Below are 19,304 nucleotides of genomic sequence, written 5' to 3'. Positions count from 1 at the left end.
GCATTAGGTGAAGATTGTGAAGATATGGGATTGCACCTTACTGCACAGAATAATGGCCAATTTGGCACATTCTGTTTAAGACCCCACGACATTCACAGGACGTGTACTCAGTCGTAAAAAAAGGTGATTGTTTACAATGTGGTGTCGTTGTAAAGGGGAATAAATTAGCTAGCCATTGATATGCAACACGTTATGAACATGTCACAAATAAACTTTTGTTGTGGAGTTTATTTGGAAGAGGCAGACTTTTCAATAAACATTAAAATTGATGGGTACCAATCATCGCATATTTTGTCACATATATAAAAATCTATTTTACAAGGGTTTTTCTTCACGCCAGTGAACATTAAAATCATTTGAACCCACATCTCATATGCACAGTTTATCCCTAACAATAGCTATTCAAGACACATGGTATGTAACATACCAAATCTATGGTAAAGAGGCTAGGAAATAATTCCTAATATCTCATACCCTCGTTTTTATGCCTTTATCTAATCCTGCTCCCCATGACAAGGACAATTTAGCACATTTTATCTTCAGAGAGACTGCTCAGAGTAGGGAATTTTTAGCCTTTTTATTAAACATGTTTACAATTGGCTTATAGCAATCACATGCTGACAATACACATAACTGATTGGTTAAGCAGGTCACCATGGTCAGTATAATTAGCTATAATTTTATTTATTTAGTGATAAGGCATAGAAACCTGCAATAGGCGATTTACTTCAGAATATAACTACAGCGCACAAAATTAAGTCCATTCTCTAGTTAATTGAACACTGTTAGTTAATTGAGTGTTTATTGACTCTTGTAATAACCAAGCAGTGTGTATAAACATATCCAATGTTATATTTTCTGTTACAAAATAATAATTTGTGTTCATAAAATCTCATATGCTGACAAAAACTAGCAAATGTGTTTACTTTAGTGATAATAGAAAACTATTCAACAAAATAATTTGAGATGTATACCAATTAAACATGCAGTGTTCCTGAAACACATTAGGCGATTTGCTTCCAAACAAAATTTCCTTTAAAAAGGAATGGGGTGTCGAATGGGAAATAGCATCTGATGGGCTGATACAGTGGACATTTTGATGTAAGTTTGTTTCCTGTAGGTGGCTTAAAAATCTAATTTATGCAAAATGAGGTTTTTTGAAAATTATTTTCCAGAGTCAAGATGCAAGTATCATTTATGCCTCAAATCACTTATTTATTGTTAAACTGTGCAGAGTAGGTTAGTATCTGTGGGTTAGTATAATAATATTGAAAGTTAGACCAAAGTAGAGTACTATACACCTGATCCGTGAACTTTGTCTTTTTAAAGACAAATTCTTGTTTCATTATAGAATTATTGTTTTAATGGAATTCAATAAAACACTCAAGGGTAGACGAGATATTGTTGGTCGAAGGAGCAGCCAAAAAAAAATCAATTTTCATTATCTAAATCAATATATTATTGAACAATAACACTTTGATGCGTTACAAAAATTCATTCTACGAATCATAAACTTTGATAGCTTGCTTAATTTATTGTTGTGAATGAGTTATGTACGTTTTACAAAAGTCTTGTTGTTTCAGCCCTCTTTACAGCATAACTCAAGAACCACAGGATCTGCTAAAATATATCTGTGATATTTTAATTCTTCTACATGCTCGCTATGAAATGATTAATGCAATGTTTGCCAAAGCTCACTACCATTCGCAGGATGCTGTGAACTACCAAATCACAACAGTTTAAAATAGTTGCTAACCTTAAAGCTACTCTTCTCTGCATAACGATACGAACGCTGCAAAATGTACATGTACATGCTATGTGGACAAAATAAAATAAAAGAAAGAATAAAACTTGGTATTTCTTAAAATATAACTGTTCCTTCAAAGTATTAAAACCAGTGGCGGCGCCAGGAATTTTTTTCAGGGGGGGCATGCGGGGGCAAAGTGGATTTCGGGGGGGGGGGGGAATCAACCAATTTTGCGCAAAATTGCCGTAAAAAGTAGAAATGGTCGCAATTTTGGGTTTTACTGAGGACAACAGAGTGTAAGAGTTCTGACTAGGGGGGCATTTGTTCTTGTTCAAAAATGATGCTTATATTATTTACGATCTTTGGTTATGCAGTATTTACGATCTTTGGTTATGCAGTTTATTCATAATCTACACGCAGAAAAATAAAGGTGTCGAATTGACTCGAATTGACCTAAGTTTTGATTGTTTTTCAAACTCTTCGCAGTTTTATAATTTGGTTCCCAGCTTTTAAGCACAAAATATGTAAGACATAATAAAAAACCCACACTTTGCAACTAGACTATTCCTTGGAGATTGATAATCTCTACCTGATTTCCTATTCATAAATACGAGCAACTATATTTCGATTCACACCAAATGGCTGACAGCATAAAATCAATTTTAATATCACTCTGATAGATGTAAAATTATATAATAACAAAAGACGTGTAGATCTGACGCTCATGCTTTTGTTACTATTTCACAGGAATCCTTTTCACTTTATCAATTTCATAAATTGAATACCACGACAAACTGGGTGAACGGAGCAATGCTCAATAATCATTAGAGCTGGTGTGGTGTGTTGTGTGTTGCTCGACTGCTCCTTAAACACAAGTACCAAACTTGAGCCATGTTTATCAGGGACAGTCTGTGTAGCTCAGTGGTTAGAGCATCCGGCCGACAAGCGGAAGGTCTTGGGTTCAAGTCCCCGTACAGGCAGGTACGTCCGGAGATTTTTCTCTGGTTTATCTGCCAACTCTTTTTCATTATAGCTAGAAATAAATACCAGAAATTATTTCAAGTGGTTAGGAATATGCTCTTCATTGCCATTGAGTCTTCAATTCTATAAAGACTTTAAGACATTATTAAATACAAGCTCATTTGTCCGACGTGCAACAATAGGATTTTGCCCGGGTATTTTGAAACACATTCATAGCTGAATGTATACTATATCGCTAAGCTACAGCGATTGGTTTTTAGCCAATGAGAACTCCGGGAAAAGCGAGCTACCAGTTACTTATTAGTCAAATACCAATCGCTCACCACGAGCTGAGTAAAAATTCAGCTTATTTTGTAACAGCAGCCACTCTTAGCAGCCGGCTGTGTATTTTATAGAGCCACGTGCTTCGCTGCAAGGCGTGTTTCTATTGGTTCATTTACTGCCTGTGAAAAACAATTATTTACATGGTGTGGACGATGTGCCACGCATTTCTGAGCAAGCTTGTTATGTGACAAGCCTGTGACATAATGCAGCACGAGGTGTATTACCACCGTCAGCTGCACCGTCACAGCCACCGTGCATTTGGCGGGGCATTTGAGTATGCATTTTTAAGTGTACAATATTCTTCCAGTATATAACACAGCAGCGATTTCAGGTTGTTATTGCTGATGACAGGAGGAGATAAAGCTTGCAGAAACGCCTTCACCAAAAACGTGTTCTTCTCTAATGATCAACTTCCTTTATTTGTCACCACCAAGAGTCAAGCAGCCCTATTTTTTTTTTCAGTGTCGTCGTCGTGGTCCTATGGGTCATGACTGACCCTTTGTGACCCTGTTGATGATGGTATTCCAGCAGCTTCTGTCTTGAGCCAGACGGTGGGCTGCGACGAGAGAAAGGCCTGTTAATTGTTTAATTCCATCAGTCCATCTAAGCTTCTGTCTACCTCTTCTACGACTGCCTTCTATGTGACCTTGCATCATTATCTTCTCAATGCTGTCACCATCTCTTCTAGAAATGTGGCCAAAATACGCCAGTTTAAAACGATCTATTTTTTGGGACACGGAAGCATGGTCTCCAATTTGGTTTCTTACAAATTCGTTGGTCTTATGTTCTTTCCACGATATTCTCAGCATCTTCCGCCAGCACCACATTTCAAACGCCATGATCTTTTTCTTATCTGTCATTCCAACCGCCCACGTTTCACAGCCATACAAGGCAATCGGAAAACCAGAGCATCCATAATATGAATCTTGGTAGCTTTAGAAATACCTCTGTCTTTCCATATATCTGTCAACGCAATTGCCGATGATCTTGCCATGGCTAGGCGTCTCCTGATTTCCTGTGAACTGCCCCCTGCATTGTCTATTAGTGATCCCAGAAAGTTGAAAGTGTCAACTTGTTCCACATCTTCTCCATTCACCTTCACTTGCTGATTTGTATCTCCTCCACAGATCATTATCTTTGTTTTCTTGACATTGAGATGCAGCCCAAATTCCTCACTACTTGCTTTTACTCTGTCTATAAGGTCCTGAAGCTCATCTGATGACTTTGCAATAAGGGTGGTGTCGTCAGCGTATCTGAGGTTGTTAATCTTTCGTCCTCCGACTGACACCTGACCTGTAACACCAACAAATGCTCTCCTCATGATGTACTCTGCATATATGTTGAAAAGGTACGGTGACAGAATGCATCCTTGACGAACGCCTTGGCCAATAGTGAACCACTCACTGTCTCCACTCTCTGTTCTAACGGTGGCTTCTTGGTTGTGATATAATGAGCAAATCAGGTCGGTCACATGCTTGGAGAACCCCATTTCTTTCATTATTCTCCACAGCTGCCTATGCCGCACACAATCAAATGCCTTTGAGTAGTCAATGAAGCAAAGGTATAATGGTTGCTGGAATTCCCTATTTTTCTCCATTAAATTCCTCAAATTGCCAATTTGGTTTCTTGTCCCTCTTCCCTTCTAAAGCCAGCCTGCTCTGGTGGTAATTCATTCTCAAGATGATTTCTAATTCTCTCAGCAATGATATGGAGGAGGACTTTACTAGCATGTGAAATTAAGGCGATGGTGCGGTTGTTAGCACATTCCCTTGTGTCTCCCTTCTTTGGTAAAGGTAGGAATACAGCCTTTTTCCAGTCCTCTGGCCATTCTTTACTGTGCCAAATCTTGTTACATAGTCTGTGAATTATTGCAACACCTTCCCTTCACTCTCTTTCAACAGTTCTGCCTGGATGTTGTCAATTCCTGGTGATTTACCATTCTTGAGCCTCTTCATTGCTTGGTTAACCTCACTCAACAGGATCTCTGGTTCACTGTCAGTGTCTTCGCATTCAACCCCATCTTCCTCCTCTGCATTGTCTTCTTGAGATGCATATAATTTTTCACAGTATTGTTTCCATCTTGATTTAATTTCTTCAACCTCCGTTAGGATGGTTCCATTTTCATCCTTCAGTACGTTGAGTCTTGGAACAGGTTTGGAAGTCAGTGCTTTGATATTTTTATACATATCTTTGGTGTTGCCTGATACACTATCCTTTTCCACTTCAGCACATTTCTTGGTGATGAAAGAAGTTTTATCTCTTCTGATTTGTTGCTGGATTTTCCTGTTCAACTCACGATACTCTCCACGTTGATCTTTGTTCTTCAAACCATTTGCTTTAACCTTTCTTCTTTGATCAGCCAATTTGAAGACCTCTTCTGTGAGCCAGGGTTTTTTCTTGCTCTTACATCTGGGAAGAGTCCCTTGAGCTGTTTCTGTCACTGCTTTCTTGATGTTTTGCCACAGTTCTTCTGGAGTAGATTCTTCGGAGTCAGTCTCCATTAGACTCTGGAACTGGTTCTTAACTTCCACTCTGTATTGGTCATTGATCTTGCTTACATCAAATCTGGCTGGTTTTCGCTGTCGCTTGATCCTCCTTAGTTTCATTTTCATGGTAGATATCAGAAGTTGGTGATCAGATCCACAGTCCGCTCCTGGGAGGGTCTTCGCAGATATGAAACTAGATTTCCATCTTCTTTGTACCAAGATGTAATCAATCTGATTTCTGGTGCTTTGATCTGGTGATGACCAGGTATATAGTCGTCTTGGGTGTTGTTTGAAGTAGGTGTTGATGATTGCAAATTTGTTCTCTTGGCAAAAGTCAACAAGCATCTCTCCCCTCTCATTTTGTTCTCCTAAGCCATTACTGCCCATCACATATTTATTGGTACTCCTTGCTCCAACTTAAGCATTGAAGTCACCTGTGATGACAAGAATGTCTCTCTTGTGAATGCTGTCTATGGCCTGTTGTAGCTGGTCATAGAATTGTTGGATTTCTTCATCACTTGATGCAGAGGTGGGTGCGTATGCCTGGATTACTGACATATTCATTGGTTTGCCTTGGATACGAATGGTAATGATTCTTTCATTTATCGGGTTATAACCTAGAACACATTTGGCGACTTCTTCATTGACTACAAAAGCAACTCCGTGCTCTCTTTTACTTTCTGTACCAGAATAGTAAACAACGTGTTTACTTAGTGTGGTGAAATGTCCTTTTCCTGTCCATCTCATCTCTGAAATTCCTGTTAGGTGCACATCATTTCTCTCTAATTCATTTGTTAGAATGTCTAGCTTTCCCAAATTCATCGTCCTGACATTCCAAGTCGCAATCTTCAATGTTGATTTCCAGAGGTTACGTCTGGCATTCTCCTTGGGATTATCAGCTTTCACGCCTCCTTGCGGCTTTAACGTGACAGCGTCATTGATGCCCAGGCAGATGCCATCTGTTCTCTCTTCCCCAGTAGCTTTTGAGACACCTTCAGGCCTGGGGGTCTCACTATCCAGTGTCATATCTCTCTTTACGTTAGTTGTACTCATCATCATAGGTTTACTTGGCAATTAGTCGGTGGTGGTTTGCCGTTGCCTTCCACCATTGCGCAGTAGAAAGGAGACCATTCCCTAGACTCCAGCTAGTAGCTCTCCAATCTCTAGAAAAACCTGCCAGTAAGACCAGTCATTGACTTCATCTTCTGCCTAGTATCTCCTACTGAAATCTGCTGCTGCCCAGATCCAGTTGTGGATGCCGTTGGCTATTCCCCAAGAAAAGCTCATTTGGCTCTAGCTGACATTTCCTTCATCAGGGGTCCCACTACCCCACTCAAGCTGCCTGAGTTGGCCGGGATTGTTTACCACCGCCCGGGGCTCAGTGGTGGCAAGATGTATTCAGTGTACAATATGTAATTCATTACAATAGGTAATTATTTTATGTTCTCTTGTGCAAAAAGTTCAACCATGAAAAAAATTAGAGAAAAATAAAAAGTAATTAAAATATGAAATCAAAGGAGTGCTTGCTTTCTAATTTCGTTGTGTGATATTTCATCTTCCACTCATAAGTAGCTAGTAAGATACGGAGTTGAAAAGCAGACAATATAAGAACGATGAATGTTATGTTGTGCCATTACAAAATGCGGTTCATTTTCGTAATACCTTTTTATGAGACAGCTTGTATTTTGAGCAGCAATAAAGCAATTATATGATAAAAAAGCGGAAATGCGGAATGAGATTTAAAAGCTTTTGGATTTTAACGAGCATTTTAAACTTGTGAATTTCCATGGCAACCAATGATTGTAATCCATATTGCGTCACTAGTTTCCAAAATTAAGCAATAAGTGTCAAATTATAAGCTCTAGATAGGCGACCCACTTCCATCTTATTACATCATTATTAGAAAAGGGTGTCGGTAACTTTATAACAAAAGGTTGAAAAGAATACCGTAAGATTGCAAAACATTTCTTTGCATAACTTGACATTGGCTTAGGAAGATTTGCAACATTTTGGGGGCTGAAAAAATCGGTGGGCCAACCTGGGGATGCCCGAAAATGTTTCAAAATATAGGTCACAAACACCCATTTTTCCTGTATTTTATCACAATTTTTTAACTTCACCTAGGATTATTTTAGGGGGAGCTGAAAACCTGGGCTGAAAGGTATTTCAGCCCCCGCACCAAAATTATTAAGGGGGCCGAATCGTTTAGTATATACATACGTGAAAGCCATATCTTTTGGCCCCCATTTACAAGAAACCAAATGGTTCTTATGAAAAACAAATCAATTTGGGAACAATCCCTAATATACATTTGATTTTTAATATATCATAATTTCGCATTTTAATGCTAAAATTTTCCAAGGTTGCCGAATTCTTTGATATGCAGTGGGTTATGGAAGACATTGAATCAAATATTGATAATAACCAGTTTGATCATGTTGATTACAGGATGGGCAGATCAATTTACTATCTGGTCAAACTTTTGAATGAACTGTACAAACATAGTGGCAAAGGAAAATCACTGTGATTCACAGTGTGAAGAGTTGCAGTAACTGATTTTAGCAAAGCCTTCGATTGTGCGGATCACAATATCATGACACCCAAATTTGCGGACAAGGACACAATGAGATCATACCTATTGGGTCATATCTATATAGTATCATCCTATTGAAGCTATATTGGCCACTATCAGTATTAAGGCTGAAGCCACGTTAGTAACTGCCTTGACTTGTGGCTACTGATATAGGAATTATATTTAAAATAGGTCTCTGATGCTCACGAAAATACAATGTTTTCTCATTTTTGACAATTTTGTTGAAATATTGACATGTTTACAATTTTCGCGTGAAGTGTGTTAGACTGAATACCCAGTTTACAACCAGACATGCATCGGTTATAGTAAAACTAAAAACATATCCATTAGGTTGATTAACTACATTAAGGAAATGGAACGCAGTTTTACCAACAATGCATTTTTATTAGCACAACGCAAACGTAATGTAGTTAAAATACATGAAGCTTTCAGCACTTTTCAATTTTATACCTTCATCTCAAGAGCCTACCAAAAACAAGGTCAGGTCTTAATCTTCTTGCCGCTTTTCCAGCGTCACTATAGAACATTTCCATTACAGAACAAAACATATCATGATATAGAGCAGCACATGGTAAAAATCCATATTCATTAGGACCCTGAACATGCTCATCTACCAGGGCGCAGTTTTTTAACCCCATATGTTCAACTAATGTCTATTGAATGACCTTTAAAGGTAGACAAGGTACTGTTGGTCGAAGCAGCCAAAAAATATCGATTTTCATTATGTAAATCAATACATTATTGAAAAATAACACTTTGATGTTTTGCAAAAGTTTATACTACAAACCATATACTTTCAAACCTTATCGTTGTTAATGAGTTATGTCTAAGGCGGGTATCCCATCAATATATACGCTACTACGTCAACGTCGCCTTCGATGGCTAGGACATGTCAGTCGAATGGAAGATGGTCGCATTCCCAAGGATCTCCTCTACGGAGAGCTATCCTCATGACACAGAAGCAAGAGTCGACCGCTACTCCGCTTCAAGGATGTCTGTAAGCGTGACTTGAAAGCACTTGACATGGACTGGGTCACCTGTGAATCTGCTGCAAGTGACAGATAAACTTGGAGGCAACATCTCTCTGACGGCCTGAAAAGGGGAGAAGACGTCATCCAGAAAGCTGCTGATGAAAAACGAGCAAGGCGCAAAGCCAGTCAGTGTGAAACATTCAAACCAACCCTACCAGATGCATCAGTCTTCAGATGCCAGGTCTGCAACAAAATATGCAAGTCTCGCATTGGTCTATTCAGCCACACAAGACGATGCTTTCCAACCACCTCAGACGGAGCTACTCCATAGTCTGCGAAGACTGACGGATGCCAATGAATGAGTTATGTACGTTTATGTAAGTGTTGCAGGTGTTCCAGCCCTCCTATAACATAACTCAAGAACCACAGGACCTACAAAATTATATCTGTGATATTTGAATTCTTCTACACACTCGCTATGAAATGAGCAATGCGATTTTTGCCAAAGCTGACTACCATTCGTAAGATGCTATAAACTACCATATCGCAACACTTAAAAATAGTGTCAAACCAGGATCAGGTACCAAGAGCTTTGCTACTGGAAATGAGGCTACTCTGGCTCATAGTAATTGTAGTGCACCTTTCAATTTAGAAAGAAATTAACAAAGCACTTTCCTGACGACCTAAATAAAATAACCAGCAAAATACATCAAGATGAAACATAATTTAAAATCAATATTGAATTTTTCGAAAAAGATGAGTTTGAAATTATTACACTGTGTATAATTAAGTTTGGGTTTGATTTAAATGTGTTTGTGTTTGTTAAAGGCAATCAACCCGTTTCGTGCTCTTGTACAATGTGTCCCTGAAAACTAGTGGGAAGTCAAGTAGTCTCCGAATTATGCAAGCATAAAACATGATGGGTCGGATTTTTAAGTGAAACTTAATATGGATGGTGTATTAAAAATAGGGTTCTTATATTTTGCGAGTCCGACAGGTCATTCAAAAAGGGTTTTAAGTTCAGGTTTACATGGTTTATGGCATTTTATGTTAACGTTAGGATCATGCATTAGGGTTAGTGTTATAGCTCTAAGATAAGATTTTAGGATTACAGTTATGGTTAGCATGGGTTGCGTTTATGGTTAGGATTAGCACTTAGGTTATAGGTTATGGTAAAATTTATGGTTATGGTTTTAGTTATTGGGTGTTCCGGTAGACAATAGAACTATAACCCTTTTTCGTCATTAAGCTATAATATGACGGTCAGGCAACCCTATGCTGGACCTCTCTTTTCAGCAGTTGTCAACAGCTTACTACGAGGGATGATTTCCGCAACCGTTGATTTTCTAAGATTGCGTGAATTTTAATAAATATAGGCCTGCTCATGATTATTTGAAAAATATCATGACCTACATTGACCTATCGCGTTTACTCTAACTTCGGGTTGAGTGATGTTATCCGCGTCATGCTGCCCTGTCTTTAGGTAGCCTGCTAGGACAGAGATAATGTTCACTTTGTTACAGTCGGCTTTCAGGCAATAGTCACACTATTCTTTTGGTGGTCTCCCTTTTGAGCGGTTGCCATAGATATGCGCCCCAAATGCTAATTTGGGAAAGCGTGTGCATTCTCTGGATATGGCCGAAGTAACGGAATCTTTTTGTTGTGATTCTGTTCATGATTGTAAAATCCATACCTTTTCAGCAGTTGTCAACAGCTTACTACGAGGGATGATTTCGGCAACCGTTGATTTTCTATACGAGTGCGTAGTCAATTTTAACAATTGAATACATGAATCCAAAACCCACCCAAGTCCATGGGAAGTGATTTTCAGGAAAAAAAAACCTGTGTATCATTTTAATTCCTTCTGTTAGATTTACCTGGTCAATATGGTAAGTTGTACGTGCAAATGGGTGGGTTAAACTGTATACGATTAGCATGTCAGGGACTTTGTGGGGTTCCTTTTAAGTTCTGGACTTGGGTGGTTTTTTGAATCATATACAAAGACAATAATGTTGGAATGAGATTACCACTAGTAAGATAATACAAAATAAAGCACACAGTTATGTATAATGTTGATAAGCATTCTGCCATGTAATATAAACCACACACTTTCCTTGATTAACCCCATTTTTTTTTCAAAAGTCACTCTCCAGCAATGAAGATGTTACAAGTGGACTTTTATACATACTGGACTTCAATCAATGTGTTACAAGACTCAAATCATGGACTTGGGTTGATTCTTTCATACATGCTATTTTTCACATGCTCAATAGACAGAGGATGAATTTGAGTTGTTCTTTCATACATATGACAGGCCTATGTACAGCAACACTTCACCATGCTTAACTCAATTTGGCCAAGTATGGACTTGGGTGGCTTTTGTATTCATATATTCAAATATATGCCTGCTTATGATTATTTGAAGAATATCCTGACCTACCTTGACCTATGGCGTTCACTCTAACTTGGGGTTGAGTGGTGCCATCTGCGTCATCCCAGCAATCATCATTCAAATTCTTCGTAAAAAGATGTTTGAAATACTGATCTTATGTGTGGGTTTTGACTTGAAATGTGTTTGCAGAAACACAGATATTGGACCATATCTGTGAAGGCAATCAAAGCGTTTCAACAATGCTCTTGTAAAATGTGACCCAGAAGCTAATGGAAAGTCAAGGGATCTCCACATTATGCAAATTAATACACATTTCACTAATCACGGATCTGCTCTACTTGAAAAGAATACTATCCCACATCTGATTTACTGTACTTCCTTTAGTTACAGGAAATAAATTTGCAAGAAAGAAGAGGACAGGTATTGATGAATGTCGTGTCATTTTGCAATCTTAAACTCTTTATTACTTGACAATGCAGTAATATCATCAAGAAGGTGTTTGAAAGTTATCCTCGCTTATAATATTTGAATAACTTGTAAAAACACGGCAACAGGGTCGTACATATGAAGCATAAAATTTAAATACTTAAAATCCATGGTTGAAGTTAGTATTTCGGGCATTTTATGTAAGATTAGGGTTAGGTTAATAGTGTAAGTAAGGATAAGTGTTAGGAGGCACTTATGGTTTAAGGGTAGAATTATATTTAGCGTTAGGATTAGAGGTTACACTCTAATTTCGTACTATTCGGGTTTTTTATCACTACTCATTTATTCCTTTTGATGAGATAAACTATTCATTTTGATTGGTTTATAATATATTATCACTTTGAACCGAAAATCTTATCAAAATGAATAGTTTCCTTTTTATTTTATTTAGCCGTTTTATTTTGATCTCCTCTGACAAGACAAACTATTCCAATTTGATTTTTGTGGTCATTTTTGACAAGAATCTATTCATTTTTTTTCAAATGACAAGGCAATCTTATCAAATTTGATGTGTTTCTTGTCATTTTAATGAGAAATCTGTTCAATTTGAAGAGAAATCTGTAGTGTCCTCATCTGAATATTTTTCCCGTGTCAAATTTGACAGGTTTCTATTCAAATATGAGTAGATCGTTTTAGTGAAGTTTAGGGTTAGTATTATGATAAGGGTTAAGGTTTATTACTAAGTTATTGGGTTTTCCGACTAATGACCCTTTGGACTATAGTCCGATAATCTATCGACCTATGAACCTATTGTTATAACACAAACATGCAATGTAGCCAAGGGAGTAGGCAGCTTTCTTGGTTGTGGTGGTGCGTGGTGGCGGATTGTATGGGGCAAAATAAAATTTTCCATTTTACCCGGTATTATCGGTGGTATATATACTTTAATATAGCTTTTTTTAGAGACTGTACATATTAAGTGTTGAGCTTCTTAAAAAGGACACCATTTTGCCCCTTGATCGGTGTAGATTTTGATGGGAAATAGGTTCCTTGTCCCTTTTCTTGTCCTTTATCTTCTCCATTTACTCTATCATTTTTTGTCAGAGGGCACTTTTTACTTTTACTTTTTCGGAAAATAATGTGTATCTGCAATACAAAAGGTCAAAATAAAATACTTTCAAATGATAGACGGCTTTTCCTCCCAACTAAAAAAAATACCCCCTACAAAACCTTGTTTCTCTTATCATACTTGTTATGATGGACAACAAGGAGGAGACCGTCCCTGGTAGCATCTTGCATGTAGCATGTAGTGTAGAATATATAGAGTAGCACATAGCACATGTAGTGTGAGGGGACGACCGACTTGTGAGTTAATGGGTAAGCGTCCTGGTCTACCTTCACGATGGCGGGGGTTGTGAGCCGACTGACTTGTTCTGTAGGTGGCGGACAGACCAGGGTGGCTAGGAGAGGATTGTCTCACCCGCCTAGCTAGTTATGAGCGAAACTGTTTCATGATGAAAGGAAATTACAGCACCAGGGTTCCAGCCCCTGCATTAACAAATCAGCCAGTCCAACCAATGGGCCTACCTACAGTAGTGCAGCATGACGCTGCAACTCTAAATCTAATCGGAAGATTTGATGGTTCTCCCAGAGCGGGACTAACACCAAGTCGAGCCCCAATTAGCGGAGCTGAAGCTGACAAACCACTGAACAGGATGGCTTTATTAGCTACAAAAACAACGATTGGTATAGGAACATGGAATGTTCGAACTTTACACCAATCTGGCAATCTCGAGATATTGCTAAACCAAATGGAGAAATTTAATTGGCAAATTTTAGGAATCTCCGAAACCCAATTGGTTAGACACTGGAGAATTAACCTCAGAAGGATACAAAATTTTATGCTCTGGGAATGCCACAACTCATCGTGCCGGAGTAGCCCTCATACTAAACAAAAAGGCACAAAACGCGTCACCGCTGAGGAAATAAAAGCAGCAGGTGACATAGGAATTGAAACTTTCCACCAACTCTGCAAGAAGATCTAGATCACTGAAACCTTCCCCGATGACTGGGGGAGGGCAATAATTACACCAATTTTCAAGAAAAAAGATAAGCTGGATTGCGGCAACTACAGAGGGATCAGCCTTCTCAGTCACGCATGCAAAGTCTTAACCCTCATCATCCAAAGGCGTATCATGAATAAAACAGAGCAAATTCTTTCTGAATCACAAGCAGGATTCAGACCTGGGAGATCAACCATCGATCAGCTCTTCACACTTCGACAGATAATGGAAAAGTACCTTGAGAAGAAAGACCTTTACTGCTGCTACATCGATTTTGAGAAAGCCTTCGACTCTGTGTGGCAAGAAGGGCTTTGGAAGGCCCTCGGCTTCTTCGGCTTCTCCAGCAAAATCATAAGACTCTTGAAGGCCCTATATCAGAAATCCACAAGTGCGGTAAGAGTAAATGGCGATCTAACAGATTGGTTCAAGACACTGGTAGGAGTACGTCAAGGCTGCGTAATATCTCCACAACTATTTAACATTTTGCACATTCACAGAATTTCATAAACTTACAATGATTTGCTAGAACTAGTAATGCAATACGCCCTTCACGAAAGCAACAAAGGGGTTACTGTCCAAGGCCAGATCATCACCAACCTACGCTTTGCTGATGATATTGCACTTATTGCGGAGAAGGAAGACCTCCAAACACTTGTCAATCTTGTTCACGACAGCAGTTCAATATTCGGATTAAAAATCAACATAGCCAAAACTGAAGTCCAGGTCATCAGCAGAGTACCAAAGCAAATCAACATTAATATAGATGAGAAACAACTTGTCCAGGTTGAAAAGTTCACCTACCTGGGAGGAACAATCAGCCAACAGGGATCCTGCCCAGATGACATAAAACTCAGAATAGGGAAAGCAATAGGGGCCGTTCAGAAACGTCAAAACATATGGAATTCCAAGGACATCCAAACACATACCAAGACAGAGCTATACAATGTCCTTGTCCTCTCAATATTGCTCTACGGAGCCGAGACCTGGACATTGAAGAAAGTCGATGAGGACAGACTCCTCGTCTTTGAGATGATGTGTTTAAGGAAGATACTGGGTGTCACAAGACTGGACAAAATCCGTAACACAGCAATCAGGAAGCGCCTAGGTATCGAGCAATCTGTGGTTGATAGGGTAACTCAAAAAATACTCCGCTACTTTGGTCACATCCAAAGAATGACACCATCACGTTACCCCAAACTTCTGATCGATGCTCACATCCATGGGGACAGACCCAGAGGTAGACCACCAAAACGATGGCTAGATTGCATCAAGACCATGTTGGAGTGAACGGCATAGGTCAAGGTAGGTCAAAAAATACCTTGCAAACGTTGCTATCCGATCACTTAATTCAGCAAGTTTTACACTAAAGAAGGAACCAAGCTCTAAAAGCTTCATCTGTAGGGTAACCAAAAAAGAAACAATAGAGAAATTATATTTAATTATTTTTATAGCGCCGTAAGATGTGCTCTGAACTGAACTGAGCTGAGTTTCAGATAATGTAAGGTCAAACTTTCGGTTTTTGTACTTGTTTTTTTTATAATATATACGGAATTAAATTCTAAAAGCTTTTATCTGTAGTGTAGCAATAGGAAAATTGTAGCTACTTTTTAATTGCGTCGTAAGATGTTCTTTGAACTGGACTTAATTTCCATAAGTTTCTTGTAGTACTTGCTTTTCATAAAAGCTTTTATGATCTGTAGTGTAACAATAGTAAAATTTATATTCGATTTCTTAGTTACCTGTGTTGTTAGATGTGCACTGAACTGGAATTAATTCCAATGAATATAAAGCACAATGTATTTAATCCCCCCCACACACCTTTACGAGCCTTGCCAGGGATATAAAGGGATAGGCATCGTAGCTATTACGTAACACACCGAATGATGTAGTTTAACTCTAGACAATAGGCGCCATATTGAAGGAGGTTAGAGTTCATAGAGGAAACGTTAAAGGTTAGTAGATTAGGTCACCCAGGCACATCACTATTGTGTTTCACGAGTTGTAATACCGACAGGTAAAAACATTGATTTTGTAAAATTCTCCCGATTTTTAAAAATTACTAAATAAGGTTAGTACTTCAAACCATTCTTTGATGAATCTATGCAATATGACGGTAATTTTTGAAACATCTAAGAATCAATCTTAAACATCTTCATGATATTCATTTTTTGCGCATGGTCAAAGCATGCTCTTGCGCTATCCACAGACTATCCGGTGGAAACTTCAAAGCAACGATCATGCGTTAATATTTACAAAATGGCGAATGATGTAGTTTAAGTCGAACAATAGCGTGACCGGCGTGACGTAGTTTTTGGCATTGTTCCTATATGCACTTTCACCCTCCTGGCCTTGCCACTATTCATGATATAAGTTTGACCAGAGAAGATGAGAAAAGACACTCTTGACTTGATGAATTCTAAGAGTTTGCAACGTATGCTGAGAATAGACCGTGGCAATCAATACACCGCGCTATATCATAGACCTTGGCTACATCCAAAGAACTGCTAAACCCAGTGACCGTATAGATGGTATAGGACATGTGCACTCCCTTGTCCCCTTTGCTAAGCGCCTGCCTGAAAGCAATCATAACAAAGGCTCTACTAAACATCTCAACTGCATATTTCAAGCACGGATCTTTAATTGTCACTGCACGCATTTTTAATCTGGCTGCACGACCGTGCCAGGAGGAACGTTAAAAAAGCTCCTGCGGTATGGAGATAAATCTGTCTAGGGCACTGTCTTCGTCTCCTATACAGACGTTTGTGAATGTCTCGAGCTGTAGAAACAGAAGGTTTAAAGAAGAGGGGAGATTTAAAACAGATTTTTAAACAGTTTAAAATATGTTCACAGACTTAGGTCACCCTTGGTCGTCCGACTCTGGGAAGATCAGATAAGTCAGCACCCTGTTGCCGTCTGTGTTTCCACTTTCTGTTTGTTCACCTTCCTTGTTACTCCTAACTGCCTCGCCGCCTCACATTCCAGCATCTAACATGCCATTAACTGCCATCTCTCATTTTCAGACAACTTCGGCATATAAATCTACAGGAAATCTTCAGTTTTTCTGAACAGTATGATTTTGACTTGGAATTTAAGCCCCTCGTGCTTTAATTTCATGCATTGGTTATTGCTGTGATTTGTTTGACCTTATAATATCGAAACAAAATGAACATTGGGTAGCAGGACCAAATCAATAGCAATTACTGCAACTTTTAAAACTGAGGTGATTGCATTCAAAAGGTCATTGTGTCATAAATTCTGCATCAATTTGGACAAATGAGGTATCAAACTGTGCGGAGGTAATTTATCTGTAACATACTTTAGGTAGGTCTTGATTTAACACCCCTTATTTGACTTAAAGTGTATGCAGACTTTTTATTAGACGTATAATATTTGATGTAACATATCTACGTTATTTAATCTATTGCCATTCTATTTCCAGTAATGTTTAAGTTCTAACGAATGTTTAATGACATAAAAATCGATAATATATTTCTACCAGATATTATACGTATTACATATAATCGCTTTTACGTCATCAAACATTCGTTAGAACTTAAACATTACTGGAAATAGTAAGAATGGGACTACATTGTAGATTAAATACCGTAGATGGGTTACATCAAATATTATACGTCTAAATACTCGGAGTCTGCATACGGCCTTATGGACCAAAATTAAACTGGGTACTTTCTTTTTGGGATGGATCATGGAAGTACTATAGTACTTCCATGGATGGATTTATTATGTACAAAATGATACATGTAGCAGCCGACAAGTGCATCCTTTTGATATGGATGTAATAAATGAACTAGTCTTTACAGCAGCTTACTACGAGGGATGATTTGAACAACCTTTGATTTTCTCCATGAATGCGTGAATTTGAAGAATCATGATAAGTAGTGGGGTTTAATGATACTATAAAAAACGTATAAAAGACGTATAAACTAGTTCTCTAAAACCTCAGCAATTACATCACAGTAAGAAAAACGTTGGTTTGTGCGTTGGATATAGTTTTGTATGTTTATGCATAGGCCTAATTGTTAGAATCCGTCTGAATATCATTCGTTTACATCCTTTTTACTCGCAAACGTGTTCACGCATTTTTCAAATGTGTGCCCCAAAAACCCACGCAAAATCATTGCTTTCCCCTTTTTTTGTCGATCAAAGAAATAATGTCGCCATTTATCAGAACCAAAACGCAATACCGATTAAATTTTAGGAGCCTGGTTTTTGGGGATCATTTTAGCAAATCATACATGACAAAAACTGTTTTGTTATATTATTGATATCTTGATTGTTGAACGTTATTTTGGACATCTAACTACTTACATTATTTTTCAACTTTCTGCAACTCATAGTGGGTGAGCCCAGGATGTACCATTTGAAGCCTATTGACCTTGACCTATTTTGATGCATTACGTAGGTAACAAAACATCTTAGAATAGTTTCTTTTTGTGCTTGGTGTACATGTAAATGTATCCAAGGGTCATTGTGTCCCAAGTCCCATTGAAATCCTTCGGGTAAGGGTTAAACTATTTTCTGCACAGACACCCCTACACACACCCCGCCACACATACATCAGAACTCATTTTATAGTCGTTTCCTAACTTCTTTGGTGGGGACAAAAAACAAGTCATGCAGTTCAATGACTTCTTAAAAACATCAGATTGAGATGACCAGTAGGATATAGGTATTAAGTCAAGATTTGAGTGCAGATACATGTATATTGATTTCATTAATGATAATCTGAACTGCCAACTTTCTAATCTAATATAATCAAGAGCTACACAGCCTTATTCCCGGCCTTATTATCCTTTCCAGTTCTCAAGGGTTAATTAAAATCATACATCATTAAAACCCACTTTGTGAAAATCAGTACATAGTTGGCAGCTCTGTATGATAAAGGCTCTGCAGGTTTAAACTAAAAACTAGGATCCCTTTTAAGCGTCCAGCAGGTAATCAAATTATATCAAATCCTAGAGTGCATGCGTTTATCAGGCTATCCTGAGTCACTCTGCCCCCATAATACATGGAATATGCTGCACTTCAAGAGCTACTTTAAATATTCGCATAATTATGCCGAGTAGCCTATGTCAAGGATATACAGTATAATACCACACAATAGTAGATACAAGGTATAAGAAGAATTTGGCCCATGGATGAGAATGTATACGCACCCATTAACTTCACTTGTGTAAATTACTTTGTATAATAATAATGTAGAGTTCAGATGCGTAAGGCAATACACAGCATTTACAATGTTAAAGGATGCTTAGGATATACAGAAGGTAAACATAACTGGTACCTTAATTTTTTGGCTT

General features: G+C 38.3%; 2 protein-coding genes across 2 annotated transcripts; both read right to left on the bottom strand.

Moving 5' to 3' along the window:
* Positions 1–4,917: 4,917 nt before the first annotated feature.
* LOC140150322 (uncharacterized) lies at positions 4,918–5,925 on the bottom strand. Its single transcript, XM_072172331.1, has one exon. The coding sequence runs from the start codon at positions 5,923–5,925 to the stop codon at positions 4,918–4,920; it is 1,008 nt and encodes a 335-aa protein (XP_072028432.1).
* A 30-nt stretch (positions 5,926–5,955) lies between these two features.
* On the bottom strand, positions 5,956–6,591 carry LOC140150321 (craniofacial development protein 2-like). The gene has a single exon (XM_072172330.1). The coding sequence runs from the start codon at positions 6,589–6,591 to the stop codon at positions 5,956–5,958; it is 636 nt and encodes a 211-aa protein (XP_072028431.1).
* Between the last annotated feature and the right edge of the window lie 12,713 nt (positions 6,592–19,304).

The sequence above is a fragment of the Amphiura filiformis genome, chromosome 4 (genome assembly GCF_039555335.1).
Source record: "Amphiura filiformis chromosome 4, Afil_fr2py, whole genome shotgun sequence".
NCBI lineage: Eukaryota > Metazoa > Echinodermata > Ophiuroidea > Amphilepidida > Amphiuridae > Amphiura > Amphiura filiformis.
This window is presented reverse-complemented; position numbering and strand designations above follow the sequence as displayed.